This window comes from Helicoverpa zea, chromosome 27 (assembly GCF_022581195.2).
Source record: "Helicoverpa zea isolate HzStark_Cry1AcR chromosome 27, ilHelZeax1.1, whole genome shotgun sequence".
In the NCBI taxonomy this organism is placed as follows: domain Eukaryota; kingdom Metazoa; phylum Arthropoda; class Insecta; order Lepidoptera; family Noctuidae; genus Helicoverpa; species Helicoverpa zea.
In genome coordinates this window covers 6,534,547-6,552,528 of record NC_061478.1, presented here as the reverse complement: position 1 = coordinate 6,552,528, position 17,982 = coordinate 6,534,547, and the positions used below count along the sequence as shown (strand labels likewise).

The 17,982-nt window shown below is 34.9% G+C and overlaps 1 protein-coding gene across 1 annotated transcript in view; it reads right to left on the bottom strand.

Moving 5' to 3' along the window:
* Nucleotides 1–15,548, bottom strand: part of LOC124643412 — a 28,713-nt gene extending 13,165 nt beyond the window's left edge. Inside the window, exons 1-3 of the mRNA XM_047182399.1 lie at nucleotides 15,071–15,548; nucleotides 6,174–6,288; nucleotides 1,958–2,322 (exon numbers count right to left, since the gene is read on the bottom strand). Of these exons, the coding sequence (XP_047038355.1) occupies nucleotides 1,958–2,322; nucleotides 6,174–6,288; nucleotides 15,071–15,314 (724 nt within the window). The 5' untranslated portion in view covers nucleotides 15,315–15,548. The remainder of the gene's footprint in view (nucleotides 1–1,957; nucleotides 2,323–6,173; nucleotides 6,289–15,070) is intronic.
* Between the last annotated feature and the right edge of the window lie 2,434 nt (nucleotides 15,549–17,982).

The window sequence follows — 17,982 nt, the reverse complement described above, 5'->3', positions numbered from 1 at the left end:
AACTTCGGAGAAATTCAAGTTTCCGCTACGCGAACGTTTGGCCATTAGCTAGTTTTCATATAAAGCGCTTACATAGAGAGCTGTAGATTTTTACATACGTTGTTTTGAATTTGTTTATATTTGTTTAAAAAAAAGATTTAGAAAAAGTCGTAGGGTTTAAAAGATAAAAATATAAACGTAAAATACACTTATTAGGTCTTAGTTCTTAAAGTATGCAGTTTGGGGTCTAGATTTTCACGTTTACACAAACCTTGTAAGTGTCTCCAACATGTTGCCAAGTATCAATGATGTTCCGTTAGTAATTAAAAAGTTATAGGATATTTTATCATGATATATGATGAATAGATCACTGTTTACAAAGCAGTCGAATATCACGACGTTCTAAAGGAATTGCATGGTAAAATGTATGCCAATAATTAGTTTAATCATTCAACTATTCACTTGCAAAATTTCATGTCATTAAATTCAGTAATTAAAGAAAGACAATTATAATACTGACGGAGCATCGAAAACCTACATAATCCGACCAAGTTCGGATAGCTACAAAAAAGCGGCCGTGCCATATGTCTAAGAAACGTTCTTAACTTGGAAGGTTAGTATTTATTAATATGGCACAGTTGCGTACACAAGCGTTAGGAAAAAATAAAACAATGCTTCTTGAATGAAAAATATTTTTTTTATAATAATGCCACTATCTACGATAAAAATAAATCTTCAATTAACAAGTACTTCTCTATTTAAATATCCGTGTACAAAAATATTTTTATTATCATTACTTACATAAATTACTTAACTAGGTGATTAAAAATAACGTTAATAAATGTTACGTATTTTAACTAAAATGTCGTAGATAGTGGCGTTATTATTAAAAAAAATAATTTTCATTCAAGAAATGCAATTGTTTTATTTTTTCCTAACGCTTGTGTACGCAGCTGTACCATATTAATAATTATACTAACCTTCCAAGTTAAGAACGTTTCTTAGACATATGGCACGGCCGCTTTTTTGTAGCTATCCGAACTTGGTTGGATTATGTAGGTTTGCGTTGCTCCGTCAGTATTATAATTGTCTTTCTTTAATTACTGAATTTAATGACATGAAATTTTGCAAGTGAATAGTTGAATGATTAAACTAATTATTGGCATACATTTTACCATGCAATTCCTTTAGAACGTCGTGATATTCGACTGCTTTGTAAACAGTGATCTATTCATCATATATCATGATAAAATATCCTATAACTTTTTAATTACTAACGGAACATCATTGATACTTGGTAACATGTTGGAGACACTTACAAGGTTTGTGTAAACGTGAAAATCTAGACCCCAAACTGCATACTTTAAGAACTAAGACCTAATAAGTGTATTTTACGTTTATATTTTTATCTTTTAAACCCTACGACTTCTTCTAAATCTTTTTTTTAAACAAATATAAACAAATTCAAAACAACGTATGTAAAAATCTACAGCTCTCTATGTAAGCGCTTTATATGAAAACTAGCTAATGGCCAAACGTTCGCGTAGCGGAAACTTGAATTTCTCCGAAGTTAATGCATGCACTGATTTCATTCATACATAATCAATTATACACAAATACACACAAATTTTTGGACACATCTCTTTTCTTCTAAAGTCTATGGATTAAAAAAAGTTCCGCCAGGACAACGTTCGCCAACGTTCGCCTAGCGGAATCTGTTTTTGGTGAATTTCTCCACAATGGCTGCATACACAAATTTTTATTTACCATACACAATTATAGGACGCCATACACTAATTATCTGCATAATTAAAATCTTTAAATTCAACAACATTCCGCTGCGCGAACGCACACTCATCGGAGGATGATATTCTACATAAGTATATATAAGGACCATACAAGGCCATCCTTCTCTAATCGCCAAATCACTAACAGACCAAAAATTCTACCTCAACATCAAACTACATCCACAACCAACCTTCAACCGAGCTCCTATCCTTAACCCCGTTCTCCAATTCTTCATTCTTCATTGCATGCTCAGCCAAAGAATCTAGGGCCTTCTCTCCCACAGCCCACACATCATCCAACATGCTTCTCGCCACTTCTGTTGCATTCTCCGGCACTGGCAAAGCCCTTTCGCCAATCACCCAGGATTGCACTCCAGGGCCGAAGGAACGACCTTTCTCTTCTTTCGGAGCTTTCCGAAGAGGCATCATGACCGGGTGGATGAGGTGGATCTTAGGGGGTTTGGTCTTCTTCTTCTTCATTTTCTTTTTGTCTCCGCCTGTTGAGATTGTGATGCTGTCTATGCCGCCGCCGCTGTCGTGTTTTTTGCCGAGTGCTCTGTGAAGAAGTGGTTAGGTTAAAATTAACGAAAAAAGTTACCAGTATGTACGAAATGCATGCATAGCATACAAAGCTGAAGAGTCTGTTTCTGTGAAAGCGCTATTCTCAGGAATAATTGTGCCGATTTGAAAGTGATAGACAGTCCATTAATCGAGGAAGGCTATAGGCTACTCGTTCTACTATAGGCTACTTTTTCGTTGGAAACGTCAAATTACAATGTAGGCAGATACTTCATTAGAACGTGCTCTTGCGCCGCAAATTGACATCTACATAAACTCTATGTGAAAGGACAAGAAATTCAATTGTTTCATAACTTGTACATTCATAAAGAGTTTGTGTGTCTATAGTCTACAGTTCTAAACCAAAAAATCAAAATCAAAAGTAATTTATTCCAATGAGGCTGCAAAACAGCACTTTTCGAACGTCGCCACGTCAGAAAATTACAAAAGACAGCCCCCAAAACGTACACCCTTCACCACTTCCTATGTATTTTTGCTGGGAAGAAGCACATGTTATCTTGGAATAGGCAACTAAAATTCAATACTACTAACACTCAAGTTCACCGACAACATAAATTGTACGTCAGTTTTCTTAAGGCAACCGTTCACTATGACTTTTCATATTCAATTATTAAACAGTACCTAGGTATTACACAGTAGACAGTTGTTTTAAGAAGAATGGAAGTTTATTGCTGTCTTTCAAAATAGGCTTTAGAGAAAATATCGGGTGTGTCGTACAGTCAACTTCAGATCAGTGGTGGTCAGTTTTATAGGAACATCGTACATAATACTATTGAGTTAAGGTGCATGACAGTTACCACTGATGTGCAGTCTACCGTACCTAATCACATTAAATTGTCGATTAACACAATGCATTTAATAAAAAAAATGCATTTTTCTAACAAAGAATTCTATAATATCCAAGTGTAAGTGATCTTATTATAGGGAAATATTAAAACTAAGTATCAAAATATAAAAAACAAAGTAAATAGAATAAAAATGTTCGAGAATTAGAACACCATATAAGAGCCAGTCATTATAAACAACTGGAATTCTCCCTTGAAAACTGACAGCTGCTAACTGATCAAAACATTCAATATTCCTAACTTTATCTCTGCTTTACACATGATGTTGTAAATTATAAAAACTAAAAATGACTCCTGTGGCTAAACCACTGAATGGATTAGGTTATTTTTTTTACAATTCGCCATAGAATATCATAACGTATATGCGATAGGATTTCATGTGATTGTGAACGCCACACCCTGTATAATCATTAACTATTAGTTACCCACTAAACCTGTGAAACAACTGTGATTCAGCTAATATTTGTCAAGAGAAAACTAACCAGATACCGAGAAAGCATTGATTTTCTCGCACAACAAACATCCAAGACTTCAATCGAATAATTATGCGATTTAATCGAATAAAATCTCGTATGAATTTATTCGATTTAATTTGAAATAAGTATTTAGTTTTCAATATTGGTTTATGGAAGATGGAGCGTAATAAAATGTTTTATTTATTTATACAATTACCTCTATTCACGCATTTAACTATACTAATATTATAAAGAGGAAAAAAATGTATTCTGTTTGTTTGTAATGGATTAACTCAGAAACTATTGAAACGATTTGAAAAATTATAGAAAGCAAGAAATATAGGCTATATTTTATCCCGGTACGAGCAGTAATCCTCACGGGACGCGGGTGAAACCAAGGAAAAACAGCCATACTTTATTAAAACAATAAAAACATTTTTTGTTTGTTCGTTCGTACCCTAAAGGCTCCGAAACTACTAAACTGATTAGAAAAATTCTTTCACTGTTGGTAAGCTACACTCTTCCCGAGTAACATAGGGTATATTTTATCCAGGTGCATTCAGTTGTTCCCACGGGATGCGGGTGAAACCGCGGGAAAACGGCTAGTAGACTATAAACTTCTTAGATTTACTTTAAAATCAACTACTCATTATAAGTTTTAACATTCAATTTACGATGAAGTGCAACATAACGTTTTATTTATTTATGCAATTACCTATAATTTACATATAATATACTAGGTATTTACAGCGGTTTCTCTTATGTGCTTAAATACTTATTGCAATCAAATAAATTATTTTCTTTAGAATTCTACTTGTAAAGAAGTCTGTAGTGAGCTGTTTCCAACGGTTTACAGTGCATATAAAATAAATATACAAACAAATTCACGTTCATGTTTTGACCGCGACGACAATTACCTTGCAGGTCATTAACCTTATTTAACCTAGACATTTTGTAACTTTTTTATTTATGTCCTAACCTAAAGACCGTAGCATTTGACCTTCTATAAGCAGACTATATTACGGCTGCGATTTTTCCCGCGTCACCTAGGAACACTTCTTGAAATTTAAAGTAGTTTATATTTGCGAAATTAAAAGGATAACGGCGGAGAGAAGAGTATGGATAGAGAAAACCACAAATAAAATTGGGGTCAGGGCAGGAGGATGATGATGAAATAAACATGTCTATCTAGAAGGATCATTCAAGCAAGTTCCACTGTAATAAACATTCAAATCTGTCCAGTGATTTTTAGAGGTTAGCGCGTTCAAGCAAACAAACAAACTCTTCAGCTTTATTATACAGGGTGTGTCGTTCACAATCACATTAAATCCTATCGCATATACTCTATGATATTCTATGGCGAATTGTAAAAAAAATAACCTAATCCATTCAGCGGTTTAGCCACAGGAGTCATTTTTCGTTTTTATAATTTACAACATCATGTGTAAAGCAGAGATAAAGTTAGGAGTATCGAATGCTTTGATCAGTTGACAGCTGTCAGTTTTCATGGGCGAATTTCAGTTGTTTGTAATGACTGACTTTTATATGGTGTTCTAATTTTCGCACATTTTTATACTATTTACTTTGATTGAAAAATGTATTTTTTTATTTTTAGGTATTTTTCTTTTTGCTTTGTGTTAATCGACATATATTAACCAGTATATTAACGCATTTCATTTAATATGATTATGAACGACACACCCGATATTTGTATACCGTGTGGATAGGTCGATACATATTGGGACATCTAAAGAATCTTCTCCTTTAACTCTTTAAATAAGATCGATTTCGCCCAAAAAGAGTGCAAACCCATAAAAATACATACCACAACAGAATCGATGAATCGGAAGTGAAATGATTCAAAGCACGTGTGTCGACCGGACATCAAAGCTGGTCACTTTCACTGCCCTACTTAGATCATGCTAATTGCTTAAGACAATGTGGGGCTAAATATTTTTTGTGTGTATATAGTTATTTGGAGGTGTTACCCGACTGTGTATAAGAGGGTTGGGTTTGATTGACCAGCACCTGTGTAAGTATGTATTTATCATCTATAAACTGATTATGATTGCGATTGTAAGAAGAAATCCTTATTCATATTACACATACTCAATCAAATCAAATCAAATCAAGCGGCCCGAGGGTACTAATTCCTGCAGACGTATAAAAAAGTAGCCTACGTCCTTTCTCGGGTTTTAGACTACATACCTGTGTACCAAATTTAATTTAAATCAGTTCTGTAGTTTTGACGTGAGACATCAACAGACTAAGATAAAGTTATCGGCACGGATATTGAGCCCTGACCTTCACCTGCGCAGAAGCGATTTACTGCCTTATTGCCTTATGCGTACGGTGCGCAAAGCGATCCCCACTCTTCCGCCGAGAGCTCAATATCCGTGCCGGTAACTATACTATAATCTTTACTAAGTAATTATAAAGAGAAAACATTTTTTTGTTTGTTTATAGCTAGCCCTAAAGGCTTCGAAACAGCTAGGGAAACAGCTAGTTATAACATAAGTCGTATTTACCTAGCCATCCCTCGTTCCAACACGCTGCCTATGGAGTCGGTGATCTCCCGGCCGATAGCTGAAGGCATCTCCTCCATGGAGCGGCCTGAAGTCCTGATCTCAGCATCAGCTGCCTCTGTGAAAGAATGGGAGAAATTAATAGGTAAGTAGGTACAATTTAGGAAAGACTTAGTAGTAATTTGTCCTCCTAGCTGTATTATCGGCCACGGCGGCAGTTCTCATGTAAGGAGATCAGCCAGCTGCGCAGCACATATATGCACAAGCTTTTACTTGACTTGGTACTACGACTGTAAGTGTGAAAAATGTGGTATTATGTGCAGTATTAGAGATTTAGAACGGATTTGTGCTATGGATGGTGCTAAAATTGAAATTTTTCCAAAAACATGTGTCATTGATGTCTTTTTTGCAAGATGTAGGTGAATAAACTTTCTTAGAAACACTGGGAAAAAGATGATGAAAAATGTTAAGCCTGCTTCTTTTTGGAAAACCAGTTGATAATTCCCAAGAGATTTTCCCAAGGAAGTAAATAAAGAATTAAAATACGAATAATAATAAGTGTATTAAATGAAAATACGAATAGAAGTGTGTTATATCCGAAATTAAAGTAGATAACAACACTGTCTTATTTAAGTCAAGTATTTTTTATCGTTACTTGTCACAAGTGTTATCAAAATTGGTTCATATGTTTCAGAGATTAATTGAAAGAAACACTTTCAGCTTTATTTCTTTGTTTGGATAAGTCATATTATCTCGACAATAACATATTATCCAGACCTATAATTGACTAATGAAATCATGGGAAACAAATTCTAACTTGAGAGTAGAAATTGTCTATCGTATCCATTGAAAATAGCACATTGTATTATGGGAATTATTTGACTTATCTGTCTGTAACATTACATCTTCGAACATACCTACAACTTTCGCTATATCGTGTGAATTTCTTGGACAATTTTGTTATTGTATATTTTGTCTTGTACTAAGTTTATATAAGAGAAACACGTGGCTAAATTATAGCTTAGGGTGTCCATCAACCAAAATAAGTCTGCTCGCTCAAATCTGACCTTTTATAGGATAGATTATTGGGCCGATTTTCTGTAGGACGTTCTACTGACTGACTTTTTGTAGGACGTGTACTTTGCTCTATTGCTATCAGTGTGTTCTATTTTTCCCCTACAAAAAATCGGTCACCGATTTATCGGACGTGGGCGTAAGCCTAGGAGCTACTCTTGGCGTTCCTGGATGCCATAATGAGTTGCATATCTTTGACAGTCGTTGTGATAAGTCAGAAGTCAGAAAGTCTAACCTAGGTTGTAGTCCAGTATAACCTAGGTTGTTTGGATAACTGGGTTGAGAAAGTCAGATTGACAGTCGCTTTATGTGGCACACTGGTACTCAGCTGCATCCAGTTAGACTGGACGCCGACCCCGACATAGTTGGGAAAAGGCTAGGCAAATTATGAATGAGGAAGTGAAGATATACCTAATACATAGTAAAAGTAGAAACGATACACCAAATTGCTAGGTTTTTAAGAATTATGAGCTGTAATAAAAATAACTAGATATGGTCATAAACTGACCACAGGAATCAATTAATTTTTATAAGTCTACGTGCACGTGAAAGGAGGAAATAACAATAAAAATAAAGATTTCGGAATGTATTTTAGTGGTTTTAGTGGTTTAAATAAAATAGGTTGTTTAGTAGATTAGATAATATATAAATTGCGTAGTAACAGTATGTACACATTACACTTATCAAATAGGTACCTTTACCTACCATGATGAACTTTTGATCACTTGGCGACATAATCAAAATTTAGGTAGTACTCGAAACACTGAGATTACATCAAATATTAATGACATTTTAAAATCTAAACGTCTGCAAACTATACTACGTTACATAATGTTAACTTTTATAAATACAACTACATATGTTGCATTTTTTTCCAAGATACTTATTAATTAGGTTCTACTCTTTCGGTCTGTCTTCACACTAAAACTACTGAACCGATTTAAGGCGACGAATTGGTAAACAATAATTCCATAACCGGCACGCGCATCTAAGGCGCCAAAAGGGGTCGGAGCGTCTGAGCGGGACGAGGATAACAATACGCGCGCTAGCTTATAACTAAAAGTCGTAAGCGACAAAATGGTTTTGTAATTTTATTATTTATAGTTCGGCCATTCAGAGAATGCGTTCCTGACACGTCGCGATTGAACTGACGACGTAACTTTGCAATGGCGTTGCAGTTACGATAAAAATATTTTTGCTGGTTGTTTACCGTTTTAACAATTGAGGAGCATTAAAACAACATTATTATATCAATAATCAATGAATGTAGTTACGTCGTCAGTTCAATCGCGACGTGTCAGGAACGCATTCTCTGAATGGCCGAACTATAGAAATGATAATTTGATAAAAATTCCTTCCACAATTTTAAAGAGTATGTATATACTCAACTACTAAAAAAGTTAAGAGGCTGAAATCGGTCCCGTTTGCCCATAATATGTGAATCTCTTTTTAAAAAGAGGTATGTTTGATTATATATTTTTCTCTGTTATAAAAGTTACCTAATCATGTTTTGAAGTCTAACAAAATAAGGTTTATATCATGAACTTTCAGGTAACCAAGTTGTATTTTGATCCGTTTTGTATTTACTGAGAAAAATTGAGATCCTTGGCGCCAAAGGTTCCAATTCGTCCTCTTAAATGACATTTGGTACACAGGTAGTCTAAAGCTTGAAACTCAAACTCAAACTCAAAAATTTTTATTTCAAATAGGCCTATAAAAGCTCTTTCGAAACGTCAAAGTTAGGTGCACGGTTCCAAAGAGTTGGTCTCATGGAGAAGAACCGGCAAGAAACTCCATGGAAAAAATCCATGAAAAAGGACATAGGCTACTTTTAATCCTGGTGTTAGAAGTACATAGCTCCCTCAGGATAAGAGGAACAGCTGGCATTAATTTAATGAGTGTAACACCATCCTAAATCATATTTCGTGACTTCATCAATAAAATAGAGCATAATTGCTCTTAGAATAGAATATAATAAATCTTCAAAAAAAAGTGAAAATACAAAATTCTAATTGTACAAAAAGTAAAAGCGTGAATTTTGAGATTATCGTTACATCGGAAACTAGTTTTATTCGACCGTGAAAGTTTAAGTCAGGTCAGTTTTAAAATTCGCTTAGTCACGAAAACTTAGTCATCTGACATCGTGTACTTTAAAAACTAGTTACAGTCTATTCTCTTTCTAAGTATATCTTGGACACCAATGGCTGATAAAAAGGTGAAGGAAAACATCTTGAGGAAACCTGGACTATATAGACTGAAATCACCAACCTGCATTGAGCAAGCGTGGTGATTAATGCTCAATCCTTCTCCGTGTGAGAGGAGGCCGCAGCCCAGCAGTGGGACGATAAAAAGGCCGTAACAGTAACTGTTTATTCAAATTTACGTACCATTGATTTTTCCTTGAAAATGAAAGGTAAGCCACCAATAAAGATGTTCAAAAACTTTCAATAAGATCTTTGAAAATATTCGTTTCAACTTGATCATTATTCAAATCATTGACTCTTATTAAATCACTAGCCGTTTTCCTGCGATTTCACCCGCGTCCCGTGAGAACTACTGCCCGTACCGGGATAAAATATAGCCTATGTTACTCGGGAAGAGTGTAGCGCCCCAACAGTGAAAGAATTTTTCAAATCGATTCAGTAGTTTTGGAGCCTTCAGGGTAAATACCTAAGTTATTAAAATAGTTTACTTTGAGGAAAAAGCCACATTTTTTTTTTTTATTTCCAAGTGAATGTCAAATCTACTTCTCTAAGTGTTACCTACTATTTTAGTTAATTAAATAGATAACCAGAGCGTAACAAATGTGGAGATAATTACTAGAATCTAGTAATTAAGTAGGTGTGCAGTAGAAATTACACACTGATTAGAAGATTATGCTTACGTGTTACTGTGAGAAACACCTGACAAGAAGTAATGTGGTACTTTTTTGTAAATATAGAATTAGTTTTTACTATAAAATAATATACAGTTTATGTTTGATATTAATAAATAAGAAAGAAGATTGTAAAAAAAATTAACATTTTCGAGTGTTTAAATAAAGTTAAAATTACTTTTTTGAAGTTTTACGTGGATAAGATTTCTTTTAAAGCTAATTAACGAATGAAATAATATGGTAGTAAGTAGAAATGAAGAAGGCTCGGAGTGAGCATGCTTTGTTTTTCTTCGAATACACAAGCGTAATGTTTTTCAGGATTTTACGGATATTCTACTCAGGAGAAATTCATGACAAGTTTTGTTTGCTGCCAATATGTAGATGGGCAAAACTTGGTCGATTTGTCAAGATAGACTTTAAAAAATCGTTTTGCTTTTCTCTATCTAAATCGATAAACTTTTCCAATCTACAATGGCAATTCTTTATTCACAATATATTTACATTAATTGAAAATAAAATAAAATAAACTTATATATATATATATACAACTTAAAACTAATAAAAAACTAATCGATAAATCATGTTTTTGTTCAAATGATAAACCACGATTTTGCAACAAAAGGCCTTCTTCTATACCTACCCATGTTTATTTTACTGAAATGATTGTTCCTAAGTTTTTGTTATTCAACGTAAAAAATGACTGACTTTACTAATTTATTTGCAAACTTAACTTTAAACACCCCATTTTGTATAACGTAATATTATATTATTATATTACGTTATACAAAATGGGGTACTTTAAAGTTAAGTTATATTGTTATATTGTATAATATTTCACAAGTGACACCAGCGCATCGGTTAGTCGTGTCACTTTCATATCGTGGCGGGTTCGAACCCGGTTCAAGTTGACACGGAACCCGAGCTGCGGTTACGATGCTCAGGAGTTACTGTTATGATGCTTCTCTTTAGTGATAGGGTTCGCAAACATTTAATATTGATATATATATGTTTTTATATAATGTATTTTTTTTGTTATTTTAGCGTTTCAGGTAGTTTTCAGTTTGTGTACTTATTATACATATTATGTAAGTAATTTCTTTTAACCACTTTCTTTTTTTCAATTTCCTTTATAGAATATTCCTACTACGGAAGTAATTTATTTTGAAATAATTTGTAATTGTATTTTGTTTGGCTCTAGACAAGTGTCTCAAGTGACAGACTTGCAGACATCGAATTCTAGTCTGTGTTTATTTTACCACCGATTCCAAAATACATGTATTTTACATTTCATAGGCCCAAAAACTGATAAAAGTTTTTTTTAATATCTACAGTGGCAGTCGTAACCCATAATTCGACGGCTCCTAAGTATACTGAGTCAACTAACAAATTTTGCAAATTTCACTTTTTTGTGTATTTACAATATTGTTATTGTTATTTGTGTTAATACACAAAAAAGTGCAATTCGCAAAATTTGTTAGTTGACTCAGTATACTTAGGAGCCGTCGAATTGTGGGAAGTCCTTACTAATAATAGGACCTATATCAAATGCTATCATCATCATCTTCCTGCCCTGTTCCCAAGTCATTTGGGGTCAGCGCAACATGTCTTTTCTTCCATTCCTCTCTGTCAGACGTCATACTTACATCCACTCCCTTCTGCTTCATGTCCTCTTTCAGGCAATCAATCCATCTTTTCCTCTGTCTACCTCTGCCTCGCCATCCTTCCACATTCATAGTTAACACACTCTTTGTAGCATGCGTTTCACACCGTCTCATCACATGCCCATACCACGACAAACGCTGACTTCTCATTTTTTCTGTCACTGGCACTACTTTCAGGCTTCCTCTGATATACTCATTCCTCACTTTGATTTACCTTCATCAAATCCTACGTTATAGGTAAATAAAATGTGCCCAAACACAAGGTAAATATCATCAACCGTTAAGGAATAAAGTAAACTGCACTTTGACTCCATTGTCTGATCTGGTAGTCATAACATATTTCGGTGTAAAGTCTCGTCAATACGAATCTGATCTCTTTCCGGTAGTGTCGGATTGTCGTCCCATCGCTCTATGAGAGTGAAGGAATAGTGAGTGCACCGCAGTCCAAGTAAATGTGCGTGCACTATAATATGTCCTGCGCAGCTGGCTGATCTCCTTATATGAGAACAGCCGAAGTGGCCGAAATCATATTTCATGTCTGTTTGTCTGTAGCGGTATCGCACTACTGAACCGAGATTTTAATTTTTTCCTGTTTATATTATCACATCACGTAGCAACCCTATAAAATTTTATATTTAATAATAAAATCTCGAATGTCTTGTACGCAAGTAACTGTGACGCTTCTGCGCTAAACGCTATCGTTGCGCTAAATTGCGCTAAACGCTAAATCGTTGCGCTAAATTATCGCGCTTACACACCAAGGCTGTGGCTAGAAAGGTTGAAATTGTGTTAAGAAATTGTCTATATTTACTTCCGGTGTTTTATTGAGAGGAATATTTACTTTGATGTATAAAAAGATGGTGTTGATAGATTTTTTTATGATTATTTAGTTTTTAGCCGAAGGAAAGTAGGTATTCATAATTGTCTTTTTGTAATCAATGTATTACTTATAAATATTCCTAAGACATAAACTATTAAAATATAATAAAATATGAGCTGAAATTAGAGTAAAAATTATTCAAATATCGAGGAATGGTTTATTGAATGAATTTTAGATTTTTTGAGTGAGAAAATCAAAGTTTACACCATGTATTACAAGTAATACATGGTGTAAATTGTACACCATGTATTACTTGTTTACCCCAAAAAAAAATTACCCCAAGATCCTTCATATTCGTTTTTGTATCGTGAAAAAATTTAAAAATAAATCATTAATTTTCACGAAATAAAAGCCGCATTATTTCTTTGTTGTAAAGAAAAAAGTTAATAATATTGAAGTTAAGAAGCAAAAATGCGATCAGTCTCAAGCAACGTTTCTAAAATTTTCTTTAAATGAATGCGAAATTGGTGATATTACGAAAATATAGAAAATATATAAGTCATATATGTAGAAAGTGTACACATAAGAGATTTTGCAATATTTCACACGCTCTTACTAAATATTAGTCACAAATATGTAAGGTTTTCTTTTGTTTGATCAAAATATTAGCACTTTTCTTTCTCACAGGTTTCAGTGTGGTTATGGTAAATAATATAATTTGGACACTTTTTTATGGGTATGTGACATGTGTAAGTTTTTTTGTTTTCATCCTCCGAGCCTTTTTCCCAAACTATGTTGGGGTCGGCTTCCAGTCTAACCGGATTCAGCTGAGTACCAGTGCTTTACAAGAAGCGACTGCCTATCTGACCTCCTCAACCCAGTTACCCGGGCAACCCGATACCCCTTGGTTAGACTGGTGTCAGACTTACTGGCTTCTGACTACCCGTAACGACTGCCAAGGATGTTCAATGACAGCCGGGACCTATAGTTTAACGTGCCATCCGAAACACAGCCATTGGTGTCTAAGATGTACTTAGAAAGTACATACAAACTTAGAAAAGTTGCATTGGTACTTGCCTGACCTGGAATTGAACCCGCGCCCTCATACTTGAGAGATTCGTTCTTTGCCCACTAGGCCACCACGACAGTAAGGGTAAGTTTTTTTGTTTTATTATGAGATATTTTTTTTATTTGTGTGATAGAAATTATGTCAGCTATGTTAATGGGAAAGAAATTTTAGTCTAATATGGTTACGTTATAAACTTCGTACGGTAGTTTTATGACAATTTCATAAAAGAAGTTTTGATTATTCATACTCCGAGCCTTTTTCCCACCTATGTTGGGGTCGGCTTCCAGTCTAACCGGATGTAGCTGAGTACCAGTGCTTTACAAGGAGCGTCTGCCCTATCTGACCTCCTCAACCCAGTTACCCGGGCAACCCGATACCCCTTGGTTAGACTGGTGTCAGACTAACTGGCTTCTGAATACCCTTAACGACTGCCAAAGTGCCAAGAATGTTCAATGACGGTAGGTAGTTTTGATAATTATTTTATAAGTAATTAAAATTTGCTTAAAATATTCAACTTTTTAATTTTCCTTACAAATCGTCGAAAAACGACATAAAATAAAAGATCCTACATCTGTATATCGTAAATAAGTACTCAACGAACTTACGCACCCTGTATATATGCCAACAAGTTTTCTCTCATCAAGAATGCATACCTTTTAATTTCTCCACAACCTGTATATGAAAGGTAATGTTCACGTTTCGCCATTTAAGGGATAGCCTGACTATATATATAAATAAATAATAGTACTACTTACTAATTGATGTAGCTTTCCTAATTAGCCGACATTGAAAAAGGAGTTTTCTTGATCCGAATCTATGTCCTTAAAATATGTGAAAGTTTGTAGAATTTGGAGGTTTGGATGTGGGTTCCTTAAACACGCTTAAATGGCTCTACGGATTTTGATGAAACTTGGCAGTATTATAGGTTGTTTACATCAGAATAAACTTAGGGCCTTTTATCAGTTTACGGGGATTAGTTCCGTAAGGAAGCAGTTTAAAACTATGGCAGTTTTTATGGTGATTAAAGGTAGGTCAAGTAAAATATTCAGTTTTCAATTTGTGATTAATAGAAATTAACAACTTTATCCGTACATTCATATTTTAGTACCTATATTATGTAAATCTGAACTAATATTTATAATGAAACTACCTACTGAAGATTTGAAAAATTATTTTACTGTTGGGAAGCTACACTGTCGGGTCCCGGAGATATAGGTTGCGATTTTACCATTTTATCCATTTACGGGAACCGAAAAAAAATTGCTAGTAATTCATCACGGAAGAGAAAGAACAATTTTAATAGTCATAGGATTTTGAAAATATTGCAAGTAATTTCTAGGTACCTATCCGTTATCCGTTAAAATCTATTCAATTTTGAAAGAAATAATAAATTCAAGTTACCTTCCCAACTTCTCCGTTCCTTCTCCACTTCTTCTTCGAATCCGTCTAACATCTTCCCCGCCTTTTCCCTAGCACATTCCCATGCTTCATTCTGACCCACACACTCCAACATGGACAACAAATTCGGTGCCAAACTCTTGCCTAAATTCACAAAATAATCATAGCCTTTTTCTAACAAAGTAACACTTTGAACTTGCGTAGAAAACAGCAAAAGTATCGATAAAAATAATAATTTCGACGCCATGTTTTTTTCTTTCCCGCTTTTTTGTTTTTTTATTTTTATTTTTTTTATTTACATATGGCCGTCTTTCGGCCGCTTTCAAGGTTAACTGAATGGCGCGAATGTGTGCTGAGACTTTTATTGACTATGGTCACTTTCTTTTGCGGTGGGGCATGTTAAGCTAAGCGAGGTATGGAATCTGATGGGTGGGAAGGGATGGTGGATTTTTTGGCAGGTGATGGGACTGTGTTGAAGGTCACGTATTTATGCGTAATTTAGAAAATATATAATTTCAGGAAGAGCAAATTTCAGGAACTTTTCGACAGATTTGAAAAATTGTTTCAGTATTAGATAGTCCGTTTATCGAGGGTGGTTACTTTTTATTCAAGAGCGCAACGTAAGTAGTGCCTATCCCACAGGATAGGAGTGTACCTAAAGCGAAAACCTGTTCAGTTTCTGGGCTTAGTGTGTTTCAAAAAGGAAACCTTAGGGTAAAAAAACAATTTTTACGTACTAGGTGACTTTTTAACTGATTTACAAAATACTTAACGTAATATTTTTATCTTTTCAGTGACGCTAACTTTTTTTCTCGCTTTTTGTTTTTTTTACTTATGACCTATTTTAAGTGTGTGTATGCGTCTATTGTTGCGCCATAAAAATTATTTTCTTTCTTTCTTTCTTTCTTCTTTCTTTCTATAAGGCTATAAGCCATAAGGAATAAGCCCAAAATCAAATTAACATAATATACCTGCGGAAATTGTTTGTTAGCCTGAATTAGGTCAAATATTTAAAACAGTGGAAAAGTAAATAACTGCTTCAGACCAAAACATATAATATTAAATGATTGCTTTGTTGATAAAAAATAATATTTTCTATTTTAACAAAAAATCATAATTACAGGCAGCACCATCTACTGACATCCGTGTGAAACTACATCATGCTGTTTCTTACACAATCGTTTTATAGATGTCGCTACTAGTAGAAGATTAAATACATTAAAGTAAAATTCGAGTTAAGAATTGAAATTATTACGATAGAATCGTTAGGTGATCTTCACACTGCCCCGCATCACGCTGCATCTTGCGTGTCGACGCACCTACGCGCGTTCCTGCGGGAGTGCAGATCTGCATCATCGTGCGGGTTTTTCACGCACTCACGCGCGTAGGTGCGTTTTGTAAATTCACGCACAGCGAGTTCCATTTTCAAATATACACGTCACGCCCATTCAAAATCACGCGCGGCATTGCGGGATTCAGTGTGCCATACCTTGCGTCTCGCCCCGCACCTACGCGCGGGGGTGCGTGTTTCTCCGCATGTATGTGCGTGATCCGCATGAACGCGCGTGGATGCATTTTCAGTGTGTTGGACTATGCGTGTTTTCCATACAAACGGAGATATTTCCATACAACGGAAAAAAACGCATCCACGCACTACGCTGCATCATGCGGGGCAGTGTGATAATCGCCTTATAATAATTTTATATGAGTATTTATAATAATTTTTAATCATTGACATACACACTATTTAAAACACTGTTACTCATCTGTATTTGGTTATGAATAGAAGTCGACCGCAACATAGTTTGGGAAAAGGCTAGACAAATGTACTTACCTACCCACTTGCATCCATGATTTCTTCAGAACCTTTATATTGATTGATTGTGATTAAATAGCTAGTATTTCTATCAAATTCAGAACAAATTGCTGGCCTACAAATGATTGATTTTCAGTACGAAAAATAGCTTGAACTAGATAATAACTAATCTAGTTAACCGAACTAGTTTCTTGTAATTATTACTACTAACAGGCCTTACACTTGTGAAATGGACAACCATACTAGGCAGGTGAATAGATATAATAGCCTATTCGGTGAATTTGCTGGATGTTCGGGGTACAGACAATTTTTAAGTAATAGGTTACTTTAAATATGTATAAATGTATGGAAAGATGAGTGGAGACGCCATATTGCATTTAGGTCAGGCACCTTTTCGTTCTCAAATACGTATGTGGGTATGACCAGAACGATCACTTACCCGTGAACTAACTAATGAAGCATTCGGGTTCTTCGAGTCATCTGTCAATGATTTTTTGGTATTACAATAAATGTGCACTGGGCAGGTTCCAAAGAAGGTGGACAACGATGGAGACAGTAATATTGCTCGGCTTTTTGGCACGATATTTTCTCAGGTTATTTTGTTATCTATGGGGCAAACGAACATCGTCTTGCTCCAATTGACAACCTTACCAAACTGATTTCATGTTTTGTAAGGTAGCGCTCTCGAAACGTTACCATAACTTGGCTGAAGTAACATTGGATACCACATCACATGATTTGAGTATTACACCTTTATTCATTTTGCCTTATGATACGACTAAAAGCCGATGACAGCCTTATATTCATACAGCTACATATAGACAGTTCTAAAATGTATGCTCTGTAATTAAGTCGCATGATGATTTACATCGGTGCATTATTTTATGCACATTCTTATTGGTATTTGCCTGACCTGGAAAAAAATTCACACTCGTGAGAGGTTGTTTCTTCACCCACTACGCCACCATGACTTTTTCGGCTGTGACAACGACTACTCACATTCTTTTGATATACATTGCAAATCTTATTTAACCTCCAAAGTTTAGATAAATTAATCAATATTCATTGCTCAAGGTAAACTAGGAACTAATAATAATAA